Genomic DNA, 15,415 nt, shown 5'->3' on the forward strand with positions numbered 1-15,415 from the left:
CTCCACCCTCCCCACCCAGCCCCTCCCTCCCCACCCAGCCCCTTCCTGCACGACGGACGGACGGACACAATAATCCCCTGTGGGCTGGTGTAATCAGGAGGTTCCTATCAATTCTAAACACAATCCACTAACGACAGGAGAGTTGTGAAAAGGGGCCGTCCGTGAACGACGTCACGCACCTGGGGGGGGGGGTCAGACATTTGTGACGATGTGTGACGAGGGGGGTGCTGTTTGAGAAATGTGACGTCACATGAAAATGCGCAACTTTAAATAAATATAGACAACACGTTCTACTTAATTAAATATACTTTTCCATAAATGTTTTCTCCTACAACATCAGAGTGCAGCGACACTTAAATACGCACTACAATGACAATAGTTTAAAGCGATTTGAAGCATGTTTTTTTTTGGGGGGGGGGGGGGCAGAGCTTTGTGACGTCATATTGGAGGGGGGGTCTGACTTTTTGTGACGCCGTGTGACTAGGGGGGGGTCAAAAATCGTCCAAAATCTCGTGACGTCATTTATGGATGGCCCCAAAGTACAGAAAATGAAAACAAATTGCCCAAAAAGACATGCAAATAAAATTAGACCCTCCCCACCCAGCCCCTCCCTCCCCACCCAGCCCCTCCCTGCACGACGGACACAATAATCCCCTGTGGGCTGGTGTAACTAGGAGGTTCCTACCAGTATAATTTATTACACAAAGTCGCTTCAAATATGACGTTTCTTTACATAAAGTGACGGTAAAAAAATAAATATACGCAGCACACTGCTACATCCGTGTGTGACGTCACATATAACATCATTAATATTCATGCCCGCATGGAAATTTACACTAACGCACAAGAAGGTCGCGCACTCCACATGCCGCACCCATCTCTACATTAATATTCATGAGTGGGTCACGTCACTCCACATGCTGCACCCCTCCACAATAACCATGTGGGTGTGACGTCACTCCACATGCCGCACCCCTCCACAATAACCATGTGGGTGTGACGTCACTCCACATGGGGCAACCCCCCCTCATTAATAATCATGAGCTGAACTATTTTACTATTGAATATTTCTGATTTACTGCAATATACACCCGTCCCTGGACGGGTAAAAAAGCAAGTACCTACTATAATCACCCAGGAATGTCCTTAACGGTCGTGACGTCACTCCACGTCGACCAGCCCCCCTCATTAATCATCATGAGCAGGTGACGTCACTCCACATAGAGCACCCTCCCCCCTCATTAATAATCATAAGGTTAACGTCCTCCAAATGGACCCCCCCCCTCAATTAATAATAATTAGCGGCTGACGTCACTCCACATGGGGGGGCGAGGCGCCTCCCCCCTCCTCGGCGTCAACTCACAACCCTCACAACAAAGGCAGAAGAACCCTCACGTCACGCGATCTCCGTCACGCTGTTGAGACATCAAAGTAAAAAGGACGTCACGATGAACAAGGGATGATCACTTTCATCTTCTTGGTTCTTTCGGTAAAGTCACGTAGAAGAGAAATAATAAAATAGTAAAAATCTAACATAATTAAACACAATTCTCACGACGTTTCGGCCACAATGCAAGCAGCCGTCCTCAGGTGAAGAACAGGACGGCTGCTCTTTCCCACAGCCCTGTTCTTCACCTGAGGACGGCTGCTTGCGTTGTGGCCGAAACGTCGTGAGAATTGTATTTTATCATGTTTTATTTTTATTATTTTATTATTTCCCATCTACGTGACTTTACCGAAAGAACCAAGAAGATGAATCCCTGCAGTCACGAAAGCTTTAAATCGAAATATAATAATATTATATTATTATATTATAGTATTATATTATTTTAATATATTATTATTTTAATATAATATATTAGAATATTATTTTATTATGTTTTATTTTATTTATTTTATTATTTCCCTTCTACGTGATGACTTTACCGAAAGAACCAAGAAGATGAGTCTTTTTTTTATTAGAAAAATAATTTCTCATCTCCAGCTGCTTGGTGGGGGAGGCGCTCAACGTGCCCTAGTGGACGAACCGCGTCTGCCCCCTACTGGACATCTGCGTCAAAGAGCTTTAGAGCTCATCGGATTTACTTCTGCAGTATCAATCACGATTCCGATTCAAACCCAGCGCAATCGATTCCTTAACCCCCACCCAACCTTGCAAACCACTACACCAAATCGATTCACCTAGCGCACAGCTCCCGAGACCATCGATTCCGACTCCGTTCATAACTGTATAGCCCTATGAAATCGATTCCTTTGAATCGTCGACAATCGAAAATCGATTCCTCCCGCCTAACAACAACAAGGCAATAAAATGGCGGCGCTGTGTGGCTCCGTGTCGGGGTTCAGGTGAGAGGCTCCGTGAGAGCGGCGACTTCTTTATCCACAAACATCGCCCCGCTCCCCTCACCTTTATAAACGCAAACTCGACGAAGCGACGTCGGTTTTGAGTACGCGTCCTCCGCTCGAATAACGTTGGGGGGGTACACACAAAGTTTAACGACGTCGCAACGAGTTGCGGCCTAGGCGAGGATGAACCTCCCACCACCATCACCACACAGACTCATGGGGGGGGGGGTGTGGAATTCAACACAAAAATTAATTTTAATTTAAAGTTTTCGTGACTGCAGGGATTCATATTCTTGGTTCTTTCGGTAAAGTCACGTAGAAGGAAAGTTTATTGGTTTGGCCATGTTTGTTTGTTGCAGTACAGAGACTGATGGCCTTAATCTAAGTTGTCTTGTGGTTGTTGTTGTTTGACTTGCATCCCACTGGGATTTTGCACACAGCGTTGGTGTACGGTGTTTTTTTCTGCAATATTTTGCTGTCTTTTCTTGGATTTTCTGTTTGCACTCCGTCACATATTCACTTTAAGATGTTTTTTTGTTCATGTTTTTGTTTGTTGCGGTTGCGGTTGCACCCGATTCAAGAGCCGAATGGCTCACAGGGCTATACCTAGTACATGAACTTGAACTTGATGTCGGGGTTCAGAGGTGGAGAGGCTCCTCCGTGGCGAGGGAGAGCGACTTTATCGACAAACATCCTTGGGGGCAACTACTCTTTGGTTCTTTCGGTAAAGTCACGTGTAAAGAGAAAGTAATAGTCTTCTTGGTTCTTTCGGTAAAGTCACGTAGAAGGGAAGTAATAAAATAATAAAAATAAAACATAATAAAACAATTCTCACGACGTTTCGGCCACAACGCAAGCAGCCGTCCTCAGGCGAAGAATGAGAACATTATCAAGCTAGGAGCTTATATAGGTGTAGCGAGGAGGAGCGCCTTAACAAAAGAATGTGCATATGAAGAGGAATTTAGCATACCAATGGGCAATGCATAGGAGGTGGGCGGAGGGGTTTCAAAGTCCCATTATGCCCATGCATTATGCAACCCCTCCGCCCACCTCCTATGCATTGCCCATTGGTATGCTAAATTCCTCTTCATATGCACATTCTTTTGTTAAGGCGCTCCTCCTCGCTACACCTATATAAGCTCCTAGCTTGATAATGTTCTCATTCTTCGCCTGAGGACGGCTGCTTGCGTTGTGGCCGAAACGTCGTGAGAATTGTTTTATTATGTTTTATTTTTATTATTTTATTACTTCCCTTCTACGTGACTTTACCGAAAGAACCAAGAAGATGAATCCCTGCAGTCACGAAAGCTTTAAATCGAGAAAGTAATAGATTAAATACTAGCATACGACGTTTCGATTGCAACACATGCAATCATCATCAGGTATAAATGAAATAGAAACACAAATCTAGTATACTTAGAAATGTAATGTAATACAACAGAGAGTCGGATAACATAACAGTCAACACCCTACTTGGTTGATTACGTTCTTCTTGAGAATGCTAAATTTGAGAGAGAGATAAAAACCCCCATAACGCATCGTCTATTTTTCCCCTTTTACAAACGCAAACTCCAAACCCGTCCCCCGCGAAAGGAACCTCGTTCGGGGTGCACACAGGAAGCAACGTCGCAGCGAGTTGCGACCTGGGCGATGATGACTCCCAACAAAGACAATGATCCCCCGTGTAGCCTGCAACAGACTGTTGATACTCTGACTGATGCTCCTGCTGTTGTGGAGTGACTCATGCAGCCAGCTATGGTAGTACATGTATGTTGTTTACGTCGTTTATTGTGAAAATTCGGTCACAGTTCCTATGACCACTGTTTCATTGCTTTTATGGCTTTATTTTGGTGATTTTCGAAAAGTTTTTTGGTTTGGCCATGTTTGTTTGTTGTAGTACAGAGTTAGACTGATGGCCTTAATCTAAGTTGTCTTGTGGTTGTTGTTGTTGTTTGACTTGCATCCCACTGGGATATTTGCACAGGATTGATGTACGGTGATTTTTCTGCAATGTTTAGCTGTCTTTTCTTGGATTTTCTATTTGCACATAGTCACTTTAAGATGTTTTCTTGTTCATGTTTTTTTGTTTGTTGCGGTTGCACCCGATTCAAGAGCCGAATGGCTCACAGGGCTATACCTAATAAATGAACTTTGAACTTTGAGAGGCAAGCGCAGTTAGCAAGTAGCAGCACCCGTAAAGGCCAAGCACGGCACACGAGGTTGGGGGGGAAGTGGTCAACACAACGCCCGACCGCCTTTGTCTCCCCAGCGGCGATGTTTACATCGCACCGGGTGCACATTTGAGGCCGAGTCGACCTAGGGGAGAGCCTAGGACCGGTTCAAATAATCGTTATCAACCGGGGTGTTGGCCGTGAGCGGGAATCGATCCCGGGGCGCCAGGTTCGTAGCGCTAACCGCTGCGCCACCGCTCCCCACAACCACCACACAAACACAGCCGCGCAAAGATCCTTCCCGTGTGTCGCCTCTCGTGCAAGGGGGCTGTCAGGCAGAGGTCGCAAACGGGTTTTGATTCCTTACCCGTACCTGGCCGCACCAGGGTCGCAAACGGGTACCCGTACCTGGCCGTACCCAATTGTGACCTCTGGGATGAAGCCATGTTGCAGGCGCGGGTGGGTTGATTCTGGCAAATGAGTGACAAACGGTTACTCACCAGTGACTCACGGCCTACCCGTACCCGGCCGCACCAGGGTCGCAAACGGGTACCCGTACCCGGCCGGGTACGGGTAGCCGGGTATCGGGTAGGGTACGGGTATCGGGTACCCGGTTGCAACCTCTGCTTAGGGGGCAATTTTGGCTGTTAGTGGTGAGTGGCAGCAGCCCCTGTGGAAGGCTTTACCGGCACTGTGGCACACGGAGGGGTTGGCCAGCAACCACGCACGCCCGGCCGCCTTTGTCTTTCTCCGCCAGTAGCCACTTTTTACCGCACCAGGCAACTCATTTGAGGCCGAGTCAACCTAGGGGAGGAGGCCCAGGACCGGCAAAGACCGAGATCCTCCGTGCTGTAAGTCGTGAGTAGCAGTAGCGCCTATGAAGGGTGGCACGCAGAGAGGGGGTGGGTGGCCTGCACCACGCCCGGCCGCCTTTGTCTCTTTTTGCAGTGGAGATGTTTACTATACACTACTGCACCAGGTAGTCATTTGAGGCGGAGTCGACTTAGGGGAGGCCCATGACCGGTTCAGATAATCGCTTTCACTAGTGCTGGCGGTGGTGGCTGTGAGCGGGAGTCTACTGTGTTAGCGGCACAGTGCATCTACTGGACATCAGGATGAATGGAGACTGATTCTGCTCAAGAGCGCGAACCACTGCACCACCACTTGCTAACAGCACTTACCCCAACAGCGCAGTTAAGGGCTATATGGGAGATCTTTGTATTTTATGTGAGTCTAGGTATATGGGCCTCTCTGTGTGTCTATGGGTCTCTGTGAGCCCATGGGTTTCTGAGTTAGTCTATGGGTCTCCGAGTGAGTATATGGGTCTCTGTGTGAGTCAGTGGGTTTCTGTGTGAGTATATGCGTCCCTGTGTGAGTATATGCGTGTCTGCGTGAGTCGATGTGGGTCTATGTGAGTATGTAGTTATAACTCTTTGTCTGTGTCTGTCACTGGCAGAATGTTAAGGGTGGCGACCAGAATGATGGGAGTTACTCAACAAACAGGTAAATATCACCATCACCACCGTCATCATCACCACCATCACCACCATTATCACGACCATCATCACCACCATCATTACCATCATCAACCAGCCCATGATCATGACTATCATCACCACCACCATCATCACTACCACCATCATCACCATCATCATCACCATCATCCACATCTGCATGCCTTGTGTGTCACCGCATTGCCCGGCGCTTTCATATGCATCTGGAACACTCTTCCGATATTAGGAAGCCACCAGGAGCTGTGCTCCACTTTTAAATGATCATAATTTAGATTTAAAAAATAATTTCATTAAAACTGCTTGTTGTGTTTAGTTTGTTTGTCCTTCCCACGCCACCTTCGATTAGCACGGTTGCCTTGGGTGCTAAAGAAGTTCAACATATATACAGGTCACTCTGTATGAATGTGTCTATGTCTCCCCCCCTCTCTTTCTCACTCTTTCCCTCCCTTCTCTTTCCCCCCTCTTCCATTCTTTCTCCCCCGCTTTCCCCTGCTCCTTCCCGTTATCTCCTCTCCCCCCTTCACTCCCCCACTCTCTCCCCCTCTCACACACTCTCCACTCTTCTCTTCCTTTCTCCCGCTCTCTCTCCCGCTTTCTCAGTTCGCTCTCTCTTCGTCCAGACCCAGGACACCCCCAACCCTAACAGCATCAAGTTCCTCCCGGGCCGAACCATTCTCGAGACGGGGACCATGGACTTTCCCTCTCAGCGGGAGGCCCACCGCTCCCCCCTCGCCAGGTGCAAAGGTGGTGCAGTCCAATTGTTAGCAGAAGGCCCCCCTACTACACAATGTACAGCCCAACTCTGTTAGCAGGGCCCCCCCTACTATACAATGTACAGCCCAACTATGTTAGCAGGGTCCCCCCTACTCTACACATGGTACAACCCAACTCTGTAAGCATTACATTACACATGGTACAGCCCAACTTCTCTGTGCGTGTTACATTAAATTATAAATATCTAACCTGGCGTCTTGCCCCGTGTCTCTCTCTCCCTGTGTGTCTTTCTCCCCGTGTCTCTCTCCCCCTGTGTCTTTATCTCTCTGCATCTCTCCCCGTGTCTCTCTCCATCTCTCCCCGTGTCTCTCTCTGTCTCTCAGGCAGTTGTTCAGAGTTGAAGGAGTCAAGAGTGTTTTTCTAGGACCGGATTTCATCACCATTACCAAGGTGAGGAGGACGACGATGATGATGGAAGTTGGAGTGAGATGATGGGTGAGGTAATGAGTGAGGGGGTGGAGGTGGAGAAGGTTGAGGTGGGGGGAAGGTGAGGAGGAGGAGAAGGAGGGGGGGGGGGGAGGGTGAGGAAAGGGAGGAGGAGGCAGAGGAGGTGGAGGAGGATGTGGAAGGGGTGGGGGAGGGAGGAGGTTTGGGAGGAGGAGGTGGAGGAGGTCGGGAGGAGGGGGCTGGGTGATTCATGAGGTGCCAAAACCTCCCCACCATGGCTGACCACCAGAGGTCGCAAACGGGTTTTGATTCCTTACCCGTACCCGACCGCACCAGGGTCGCAAACGGGTACCCGTACCCGGCCGTACCCTACCCGTACCTGGCCGGGTACGGATAGGGTACGGATATCGGGTACCCGATTGCGACCTCTGGGATGAAGCCATGTTGCAGGCGCGGGTGGGTTGATTCTAGGAACTTGAATTGTGAGAAGAGACAAGACGTTGGGAAATGAGTGACAAACGGTGACTCACCAGTGACTCACGGCCTACCCGTACCCGGCCGCACCAGGGTCACAAACGGGTACCCGTACCCGGCTGGGTATGGGTAGCCGGGTATCGCGTAGGGTATGGGTATCGGGTACCCGGTTGCGACCTCTGCTGACCACCCACCCCCTCGTGTGCCACAGTGCCAGCCTTCAAAGGTGCTGCTGCTACTCAATACTAAAAGCACTTGTCGCTACAGCCTGCTAGAGGCTTTCCAGGGGATCTTTGCCGGTCCTGGGCCTCCTCCCCTAGGTTGACTCGGCCTCAAATGAGTTACCTATTGCAGGCTACAACGGGGGATCTTTGTCTTTGTGTGTGTAGTGGTGGTGTTAGTGCTATGTGTGTGGTGGTGGCTGTGATGGTGGTATTGTGTGGCACAAGCGTCGTGGTGACGTCACCGCCACTTAGTGGCAAATGGCGGTTGTTGTTGTTATTATTGTGTGTGTATGTGGTGGTAATGGTGTTGGTGTGGATGGTATCGTGTGTGTGAGCAGTGGTGGTGGTGATGATGGTGGTGGTATTGTGTGTGTGGGGGTGTTGACGAAGGTGGTATCCTGTGTGTGTACATATGAAGGTAGTGGTGATAATGGTGGTGATGGTTGTGTCGTGTGTGTGGTGATGGTGATGATGGTGGCATCATGGGTATCATGTGCGCGATGGTGATGGTGGTATCATGTGTGTATGATGTTGGCGATTATGGTGATGGTGATGTTGGCGGTATCGTGAGTCGTGTGTGTGTGATGGTGGTGATGGTGGTTTCGGGTGTGGCGTGTGATTATGGTGATGATGGTGTGGGTGTGTTGTATGTTAGTGATGATGTTGGTGATAGCGGTATTGTTGTGTGTGTGGTGGTGATAGTGGTATCGTGTGGTGATGGCGGTATTGTGTGATGGTGGTATTGTTATGGTGGTCTCATGTTTGTCATGTGTGATGATGGTGATGGTATGATGGTATATTGCGATGGTGGCAGTTGTGGAGAGAGTGGAAAGTTTCCCACACCTGGGCAGTCTGCTCATGACCGGCTCTGGTTTGTCAGCAGCGGTCTCGCTGCGAATGAGTCAAGCAGCATCTTTTCATCGGTTGCATAACGCTGCGTGGAAGCTACCTGGTCTGTTGCTCCACACGAAGCTTCAGGTCTTCTTGACCACAATCATGCCGTCCCTTCTCTGCATTTGCGAAATGTGGACTCCCCTAATGGAACACCATCGCCGGTTAGAAACATTTAAGCTGGCCTGCCTACGATCCATCCTGGGTTTAACAAGGCTGAGGAGCTCAAAATCCTTGAAAGATCTGGACACAGTCCCATCGGTGAGCTCCTCCGGCAGGCAGGGCTGCGTTGGCTGGGTCATGTAGCCCGCATGCCCAGCCATCACATGCCTAAACAGCTTTTGTTTGGCTGGATACAGGGGGCTAAATGGGCACGGCACAGGCTAGAGAAGAGATGGAGTGATGTGGTAGAGGAGGATGTGGAGCTGAATGGACTTGCCGATGACTGGTACCAGCGGTGTCAATATCGGCCTCTGTGGAGGAGGCTCGTGAAGGACGCTACTGGGCAGTTGGAGGCAGTCGTTCTCCAGCAACAATGAACGGCAGAGGAGCGACGCTCACAACAACGAATGGAGTGTCGTGCGGCTAAAACACAGCAAATTGGCATAGTAGTGGGCACAGGTGGTGCATCAGCCAGTCATCTCAGTCTGTCAACCTATAGCTCCTGGGTTTGTCCCATGACCTGGCAGTGGGTGTTCAAACCTTCACCACTTGGCCTATAAGTGGACAGCCTGGCACAGGTGCCGTGGTGACGTCACCGCCACTTTGTGGCCAATGGCAGTTGTGGGTGGTGGTTTCATGTGTGTGGTGATGAAGATGGTGGTACCGTTGTTGTGTACGTGGCGGTGATGGCGGCGATCGTGATGTTGATGGGTGGCGGTGTCGGTGTCTCCGCTGGAGGTGGAGGAGGACTCCTGGAAGCTTCTGAAGCCCGAGGTGTTCGCGGCCATCATGGACTTCCTGTCGTCGGGGCTGCCCGTGGTCACCATGACCACCCCCGCCCCCCAGGTGGGGGAGGGGGTGGCGGTGGCTGGGGGTGAGGATGGGGGAGAGGACGAGGAGGTGGTGGCACTTATCAAAGAGCTGCTCGACTCGCGAATACGGTGAGCCCTGAGCGGTGAGCGCGTCTGGTGGGTAGTGAGCGGTGAGAGCGTCTGGGGTGAGCGGTGAGGGCGCTCAGTGAGCGGTGAGCGGTGAGGGCGTCTGGTGTGAACGCTGTGCGGTGATTGTTAAACACTCTCCCCATGTCTCCCTCTCCCCCCGTGTCTCGCTCCACCCGTGTCTCTCCCCCGGTGTCTTTCTCCTCGTGTCTCTCCCCCCGAGTCTCTCTCACCATGTCTCTCCCCCCATGTCTCTCACCGTGTCTCTCCCCCGTGTCTCTCTCCCCTTGTCTCTCTCCCGTGTCTCCCCATGTCTCTCTCCCCATGTCTCTCTCACCATGTCTCTCCCCCGTGTCTCTCTTCCCATGTCTCTCTCCCCGTGTCTCTCCTCGTATCTCTATCCCCCAATGTGTCTCTCTGTCTCTGTCCCAGCCCCACTGTTCAGGAGGACGGTGGCGACGTGGAGTTTCGTGGTTTCCGCGACGGTGTCGTGTCGCTTCGTCTGCAGGGCGCCTGTACCTCCTGCCCCTCCTCCTCACTCACGCTCAGCAGCGGCATCCTGAACATGATGCAGTTCTACATCCCAGAGGTTACCTCTGTGGAGCAGGTGAGAGAGAGATGGTGAGAGGGAGACAGAGATTGGGGGGAGAGAGACAGGAGAGAGAGGGGAGGGAGAGAGAGAGACATGGTGAAAGAGAGGAGAGAGATAGGGGGGAGATGTAGATCTACGTCCCAGAAGTGACCTCCGTGGAGCCGGTGAGAGAGAGAGGTACGAGAGAGGAGTGAGAGAGAGTTGGGAGAGAGGGGGGGGGAGAGGAAGAGGGGGCGAGAGGAAGAGGGGGCGAGAGGAAGAGGGGGCGAGAGGAGAGATGGGAGAGATATGGAGGGTGAGGGAGGTAGAGAGAGGGAGATTGTGAAAGCCATCAACACTTGCCCTGATCGTCTGTTGAGGCTACATGGTGGACCTTTGTGCTTTTGTGTACGCACCCTACAAACCCGGCAATGACCCTAGTTCGATTCCCGCTCATGGTCATCAACACCAATGATGGCGATTACCTGAACTAGCCCTGGGCCTCCCCTAGGTCGACTCAGCCTCAAATGAGTACCTGGTGCAGTGGTGCGTAAGTTGGCATCGCCGCTGGGGAGACAAAGGCCGCTGTGTGTGTTAGTATATGAGCGCGTGCGTGTCTGGTAAAACAGCCCCCTACCTACTCTTAGGTTTTTTCGGTAAAGTCACGTAGGTAAAAATAAATAATAAAATAATATGAATAATAATAGAAATAAATTAATAAATCGCGACGTTTCGGAGGCAACACAAGTCTCCGTCATCAGGTGGGACCGTCACAGCTAAATTTACTGTATCAAGTGATACAGTAAATTTGTATCAAGTGATACAGTAAATTTAGCTGTGACGGTCCCACCTGATGACGGACACTTGTGTTGCCTCCGAAACGTCGTGATTTATTAATTTATTTCAATTTTTTTCTTTTTACCTACGTGACTTTACCGAAAAAACCTAACAGTATGAATCCTTGCAGTCACGAAAGCTTCAAATCTAGCCCCCTACCTCCCTGGTGTTGCCGGACGGTAACGCTGTGGTGCGCAATGCCATAAGGGAAAGGCCGATACCAATCGGCTGCTTCCCCTCATGGCGTTTGTAGCCACCACGGTCGGCCAATGGGGGCTCTCGGCAGGTGCGAGGGGTTTGTAACCCCTCCACCTTCAAATTTACCACCACTGAACGACATGGAAAAACAAATCTAAGCTTATGCCAGAGGCCCCAGGGTGACAGCCGTCTATGACGTCTCCCGGCGAAACCCCACTTGGTAGAGCCAGGAGACTGAACCCGCACCCTCGGGGTTCCACCAGAAACCACTAAGTGTGGCCAGGTGGCATGTTTGAACACTCACTGCGGAGGAGAGGCTGCCCACTCCTCTGCCGGTAGCTGGACCGGTACCGCCTGGATCTCTGTGGCAATCAGGAGGTCCGGTGGACCGGCTCTGGCTCCATTCACATTGAGGAATGGAAAGTCCTCCACTCGAGGCAGGAGACTGCTAAACAACAGGGAGTGGCTCTTCTGAAGCGTTGCAGTGAGGTGTGGGAAGCTGTGAGCCCCAGGCTACTGTGGATTCTCCTCCCCATTAATGGGAGGTGAAGAATAGTGTTGGATGCTTCCGCCCCCACCGAAGATGAACATCAGCAGAGAGATGCAGGCAAGGCCAATGAGTCAGATGCCTTCTATGACCTGTCACAAGCGCTAGCTAAAGTGGCCCCTCAGGATAAAGTCATTCTGTTATGTGACTTTATTGCCCGAGTGGGTCATGATGCTGGCACCTGGGCTGGAATGATTGGAAGGGATGGGCCAGATCAGCTGAATTCCAACGGTGGGAGGCTGCTCGACTTCTGTGCAGCCCATGGGCTTGTAATTACCAATGCGCCGTTCCGGCATCTGCGCATCCACACAACATGGATGCATGCCGGGTCCAAGCAAGAACATCTGCTGGACTATTTAGTGATAGAACAGTGGATGCGGGCCCATGTCCTTGACACCAGGACCTACCGTGGAGCTGATCTGCCCACTCACCATTGGCTTGTCATCTGTAAGATGCGCCTGCCATTATTCCACTCCGATGGTGGGTGTCCATCTAGGACCCCATTCAAACCCACAGTGGCCTAGTCTCAGCTAACTGATGAAAGTTGCAAGCGAGAATTTTATCATCACATGCAGCTGGGGTTGGCATCATCATCCCCTCCTCCTGATGCAGAGGGGAAATGGGTGAGGTTTAGGACTGGCTCATGCTACTGCGATGGCTGCTTTGGGTACACGGTCCAAACCTGCCCAGACTCCCAGGCTGACAGAGGTGTTCCAGCTGAGGAGGCTTACCGCAGCCTTCGCTTGGAGGTTCGGAGAGCCGTGCGGCGCTGTAAGGGTGAGTGGTGGTCATGGATTGCTGAGGAGATGGAGTCTGCCTCACTGGCTCACGATCACATCACTCTTTAATTGTTTCAAAAAGTGACTTGCAGCGCCACACCAATCATTCTTAGAGGAAAGAATGGTGATCCGATCTTTGACCCCCAGGAACAAGTTTCCAGATTTTATGAATATTTCTGTAATGTCTTGGGGGAGGGGAAATCCCTCAGCCCAGACAACATTATGGGGCAAAGTGGGGATGACCCTTCTGAAGCTGCTGTGCCTCAAATATTGGAAGAAGTTGATGCCCCCTGTGAGTGGCTGGCTGAAGTGCCATCTATTGAGGAAGTATGGAAGGTATTCCAGAGTCTGAGACCAGGAAAATTGCCAGACAGAGATGATCTTGCCAGTGAACTGCTGAGGCACGGTGGTGTTTGTGTGCAGACTGCCGATACGACATCATAATAAGGAGTACCTGTTATTTGGTTCTTTCGGTTAAGTCACGTCTAAAGATAAAATAATAAATTAACCCCCTCCCTCTCTCTGCCTCCGCCCCCCTCTGTCTATTTAAGGCCATCCCACAGAGACGATCACCCCTCTCTGTTACCTGTGTTGCTCTCTCTATGTATCTTGGTGATATCTGTCTACTAATATGTCTGTCTATAGTTTTCTGGTTAGATTTTATGTCGCTATTTCATTATACCTGATGATGATTGCTTGTGTTGCAATCGAAACGTCGTAATATGCTATTATTTAATTTATTATTTTATCTTTAGACGTGACTTAACCGAAAGAACCAAATAATAATTTCTGCAGTCACGAAAGTCCTAAAATTAAGAAGGAGTACCTGGTGTGGTGTGTAAAAACATTGCCACTGGGAAGACAAAGGCGGTCGGACGTGGTGTTGGCCACCCACCCCCTCGTGTGCCATTCCGGCCTTCATAGGTGCTCGCTAATGGCACTTGCCCCAACAGTCTGTTAAGGCTATATGAGGGGTCTTTGTGTATGAGTATCTGTGAGTGCCGTGTCCAATGTGTGTTAAACATCACCTCTAGGTACTGCTACTCGCTAACAGTACTTGCCCTTGCAGTCTGTTTAGGCTATAAGGGGATCTTGTCTTGTGTGTGAGTGTGCAGGTTAAGGATGAAATTGATGATGTGACTGAGAAGACGTTTGAAGAGTTTGAAAAGAAGCAGGAGGAGAAGAAACCACAAAGGCCTTGACAGATAAACACACTCATCGCTTCACTCATAGACTCACTCATTAACTTACTCATAGACTCACTCATATACTGACTCATAGGCTTACTCATAGACTCACTCACAGACTCACTGTCACATAGACTCTCACATAGACTCACTCATAGACTCTCTCAATCATATACTCACTCAATCATAGACTCAATCATAGATTAAATCATAGACTCACTCTCACATAGAGTCACTCATAGACTCACTCATATACTGATTCATAGACTTACACATTGACTCTCACATAGACTCACTCAATCATATACTCACTCAATTATAAACTCAATCATAGATTCAATCATAGACTCACTCTCACATAGAGTCACTCATATACTGACTCATAGGCTTACTCATAGACTCACTCATAGACTCACTGTCACATAGACTCTCACATAGACTCACTCAATCAGAGACCCAATAATAGACTCAATCATAGACTCAATCATAGACTCACTCAATCATAGACTCACTCACTCTAACATAGAATCACTCGTGGACTCAGACTCATTCACACAAAGACAAAGATCCCCTGTATAGCCTCTTAACAGGCCGTTTGGTCAAGTGCTGTTTGCTAATACTCGCAGCAGCAGCAGCAGCAGCGCCTATGAAGGCCGGCATTGTGGTACCCGAAGGTGACCAGCACTACGACCTGCCCTGCCGCCTCTGCCTCCCCAGTGCTGATGTTTAAAACACTGCACGGGGTACTTGTGTAATAAGGCTGAGTCGACCTAGGGTAGGCCCAGGACCGGTTCAGATAATCGCTGCTGTCACTGGTGGTGGCCGTGAGTAGGAATCGAACTTGGGTTTCTGCCGGGTTTGTAGTGCGGCTCGATGCGCCAACCGCTGCGCCACCGCTCCCCAACCACGCACGACTCAAAAATATATATATACACACTATACTGTATACTGCTACGTTGAATTTATTGAAGGCTGAGCCTACCTAGGCGTTGGCCGCGCGCTACACGTGCGTTTGTGTGTGCAATTGCCCCCCCCCCCGCCTCTAAACTTTGTAACTAATTGGCGGGAAATGTCATTGGCACACATTGGTTGGCATCGAGCTGAGTTGCTGGTAATAAAGTTGAGGTAAATCTCACGCCCATGTGTGCGTGTGTGTGTGCATGCGGGCGCTAGTGGGTGTGGGCGCGTGTATGTGTGGGTCAAGGGTGGCACAGTCGGGTTTTTTACAATCGGGTTTAATTGTGTTTTTATATTAAACCCGATAATCTGAGATTGGGAGCAATCCGGTTTAATTGGTTCTAATTGCAGAACCGCACTTCTCAACGATGGGCTTCATCCATTCCAAGCTAAGGAACTCACTGGCGCCCACGATTGAGGAGAAGCTCGTGTTCATCACGACCAACCTGCCTGCCGCA

At 50.1% G+C, this 15,415-nt stretch overlaps 1 protein-coding gene across 4 annotated transcripts; it reads left to right on the forward strand.

The window, feature by feature from the left end:
• The first annotated feature begins 2,094 nt into the window (after positions 1–2,094).
• On the forward strand, positions 2,095–15,135 carry NFU1 (NFU1 iron-sulfur cluster scaffold). Of its 4 annotated transcripts, none has more exons than XM_078614725.1 (7): positions 2,095–2,346; positions 5,974–6,020; positions 6,632–6,767; positions 7,129–7,195; positions 9,682–9,884; positions 10,314–10,488; positions 13,929–15,135. In XM_078614725.1, the coding sequence occupies exons 1-7, from the start codon at positions 2,312–2,314 to the stop codon at positions 14,013–14,015; spliced, it is 750 nt and encodes a 249-aa protein (XP_078470851.1). In that variant the 5' UTR covers positions 2,095–2,311; the 3' UTR covers positions 14,016–15,135. The 4 variants fall into 4 exon arrangements, with proteins under 4 accessions (XP_078470851.1, XP_078470854.1, XP_078470852.1 ...); XM_078614726.1 differs by lacking the exon at positions 2,095–2,346 and adding an exon at positions 2,981–2,985 and having other exon boundaries at positions 5,971–6,020; XM_078614728.1 differs by lacking the exon at positions 6,632–6,767 and having other exon boundaries at positions 2,328–2,346.
• The last annotated feature ends 280 nt before the right edge of the window (positions 15,136–15,415 follow it).

Source organism: Lampetra planeri, chromosome 45, assembly GCF_965212315.1.
Source record: "Lampetra planeri chromosome 45, kcLamPlan1.2.h2, whole genome shotgun sequence".
Classification (NCBI taxonomy): Eukaryota; Metazoa; Chordata; class Hyperoartia; order Petromyzontiformes; family Petromyzontidae; genus Lampetra; species Lampetra planeri.

Bases quoted from the DNA above. Each gene is read 5' to 3' on its own strand.
- NFU1 (XM_078614725.1), top strand. From the start codon at position 2,312: ATGGCGGCGCTGTGTGGCTCCGTGTCGGGGTTCAG. The intron at 2,347-5,973 runs GTGAGAGGCTCC...TGTCACTGGCAG, and splicing joins GGCTCCGTGTCGGGGTTCAG to AATGTTAAGGGTGGCGACCA. The intron at 6,768-7,128 runs GTGCAAAGGTGG...TCTGTCTCTCAG, and splicing joins CACCGCTCCCCCCTCGCCAG to GCAGTTGTTCAGAGTTGAAG.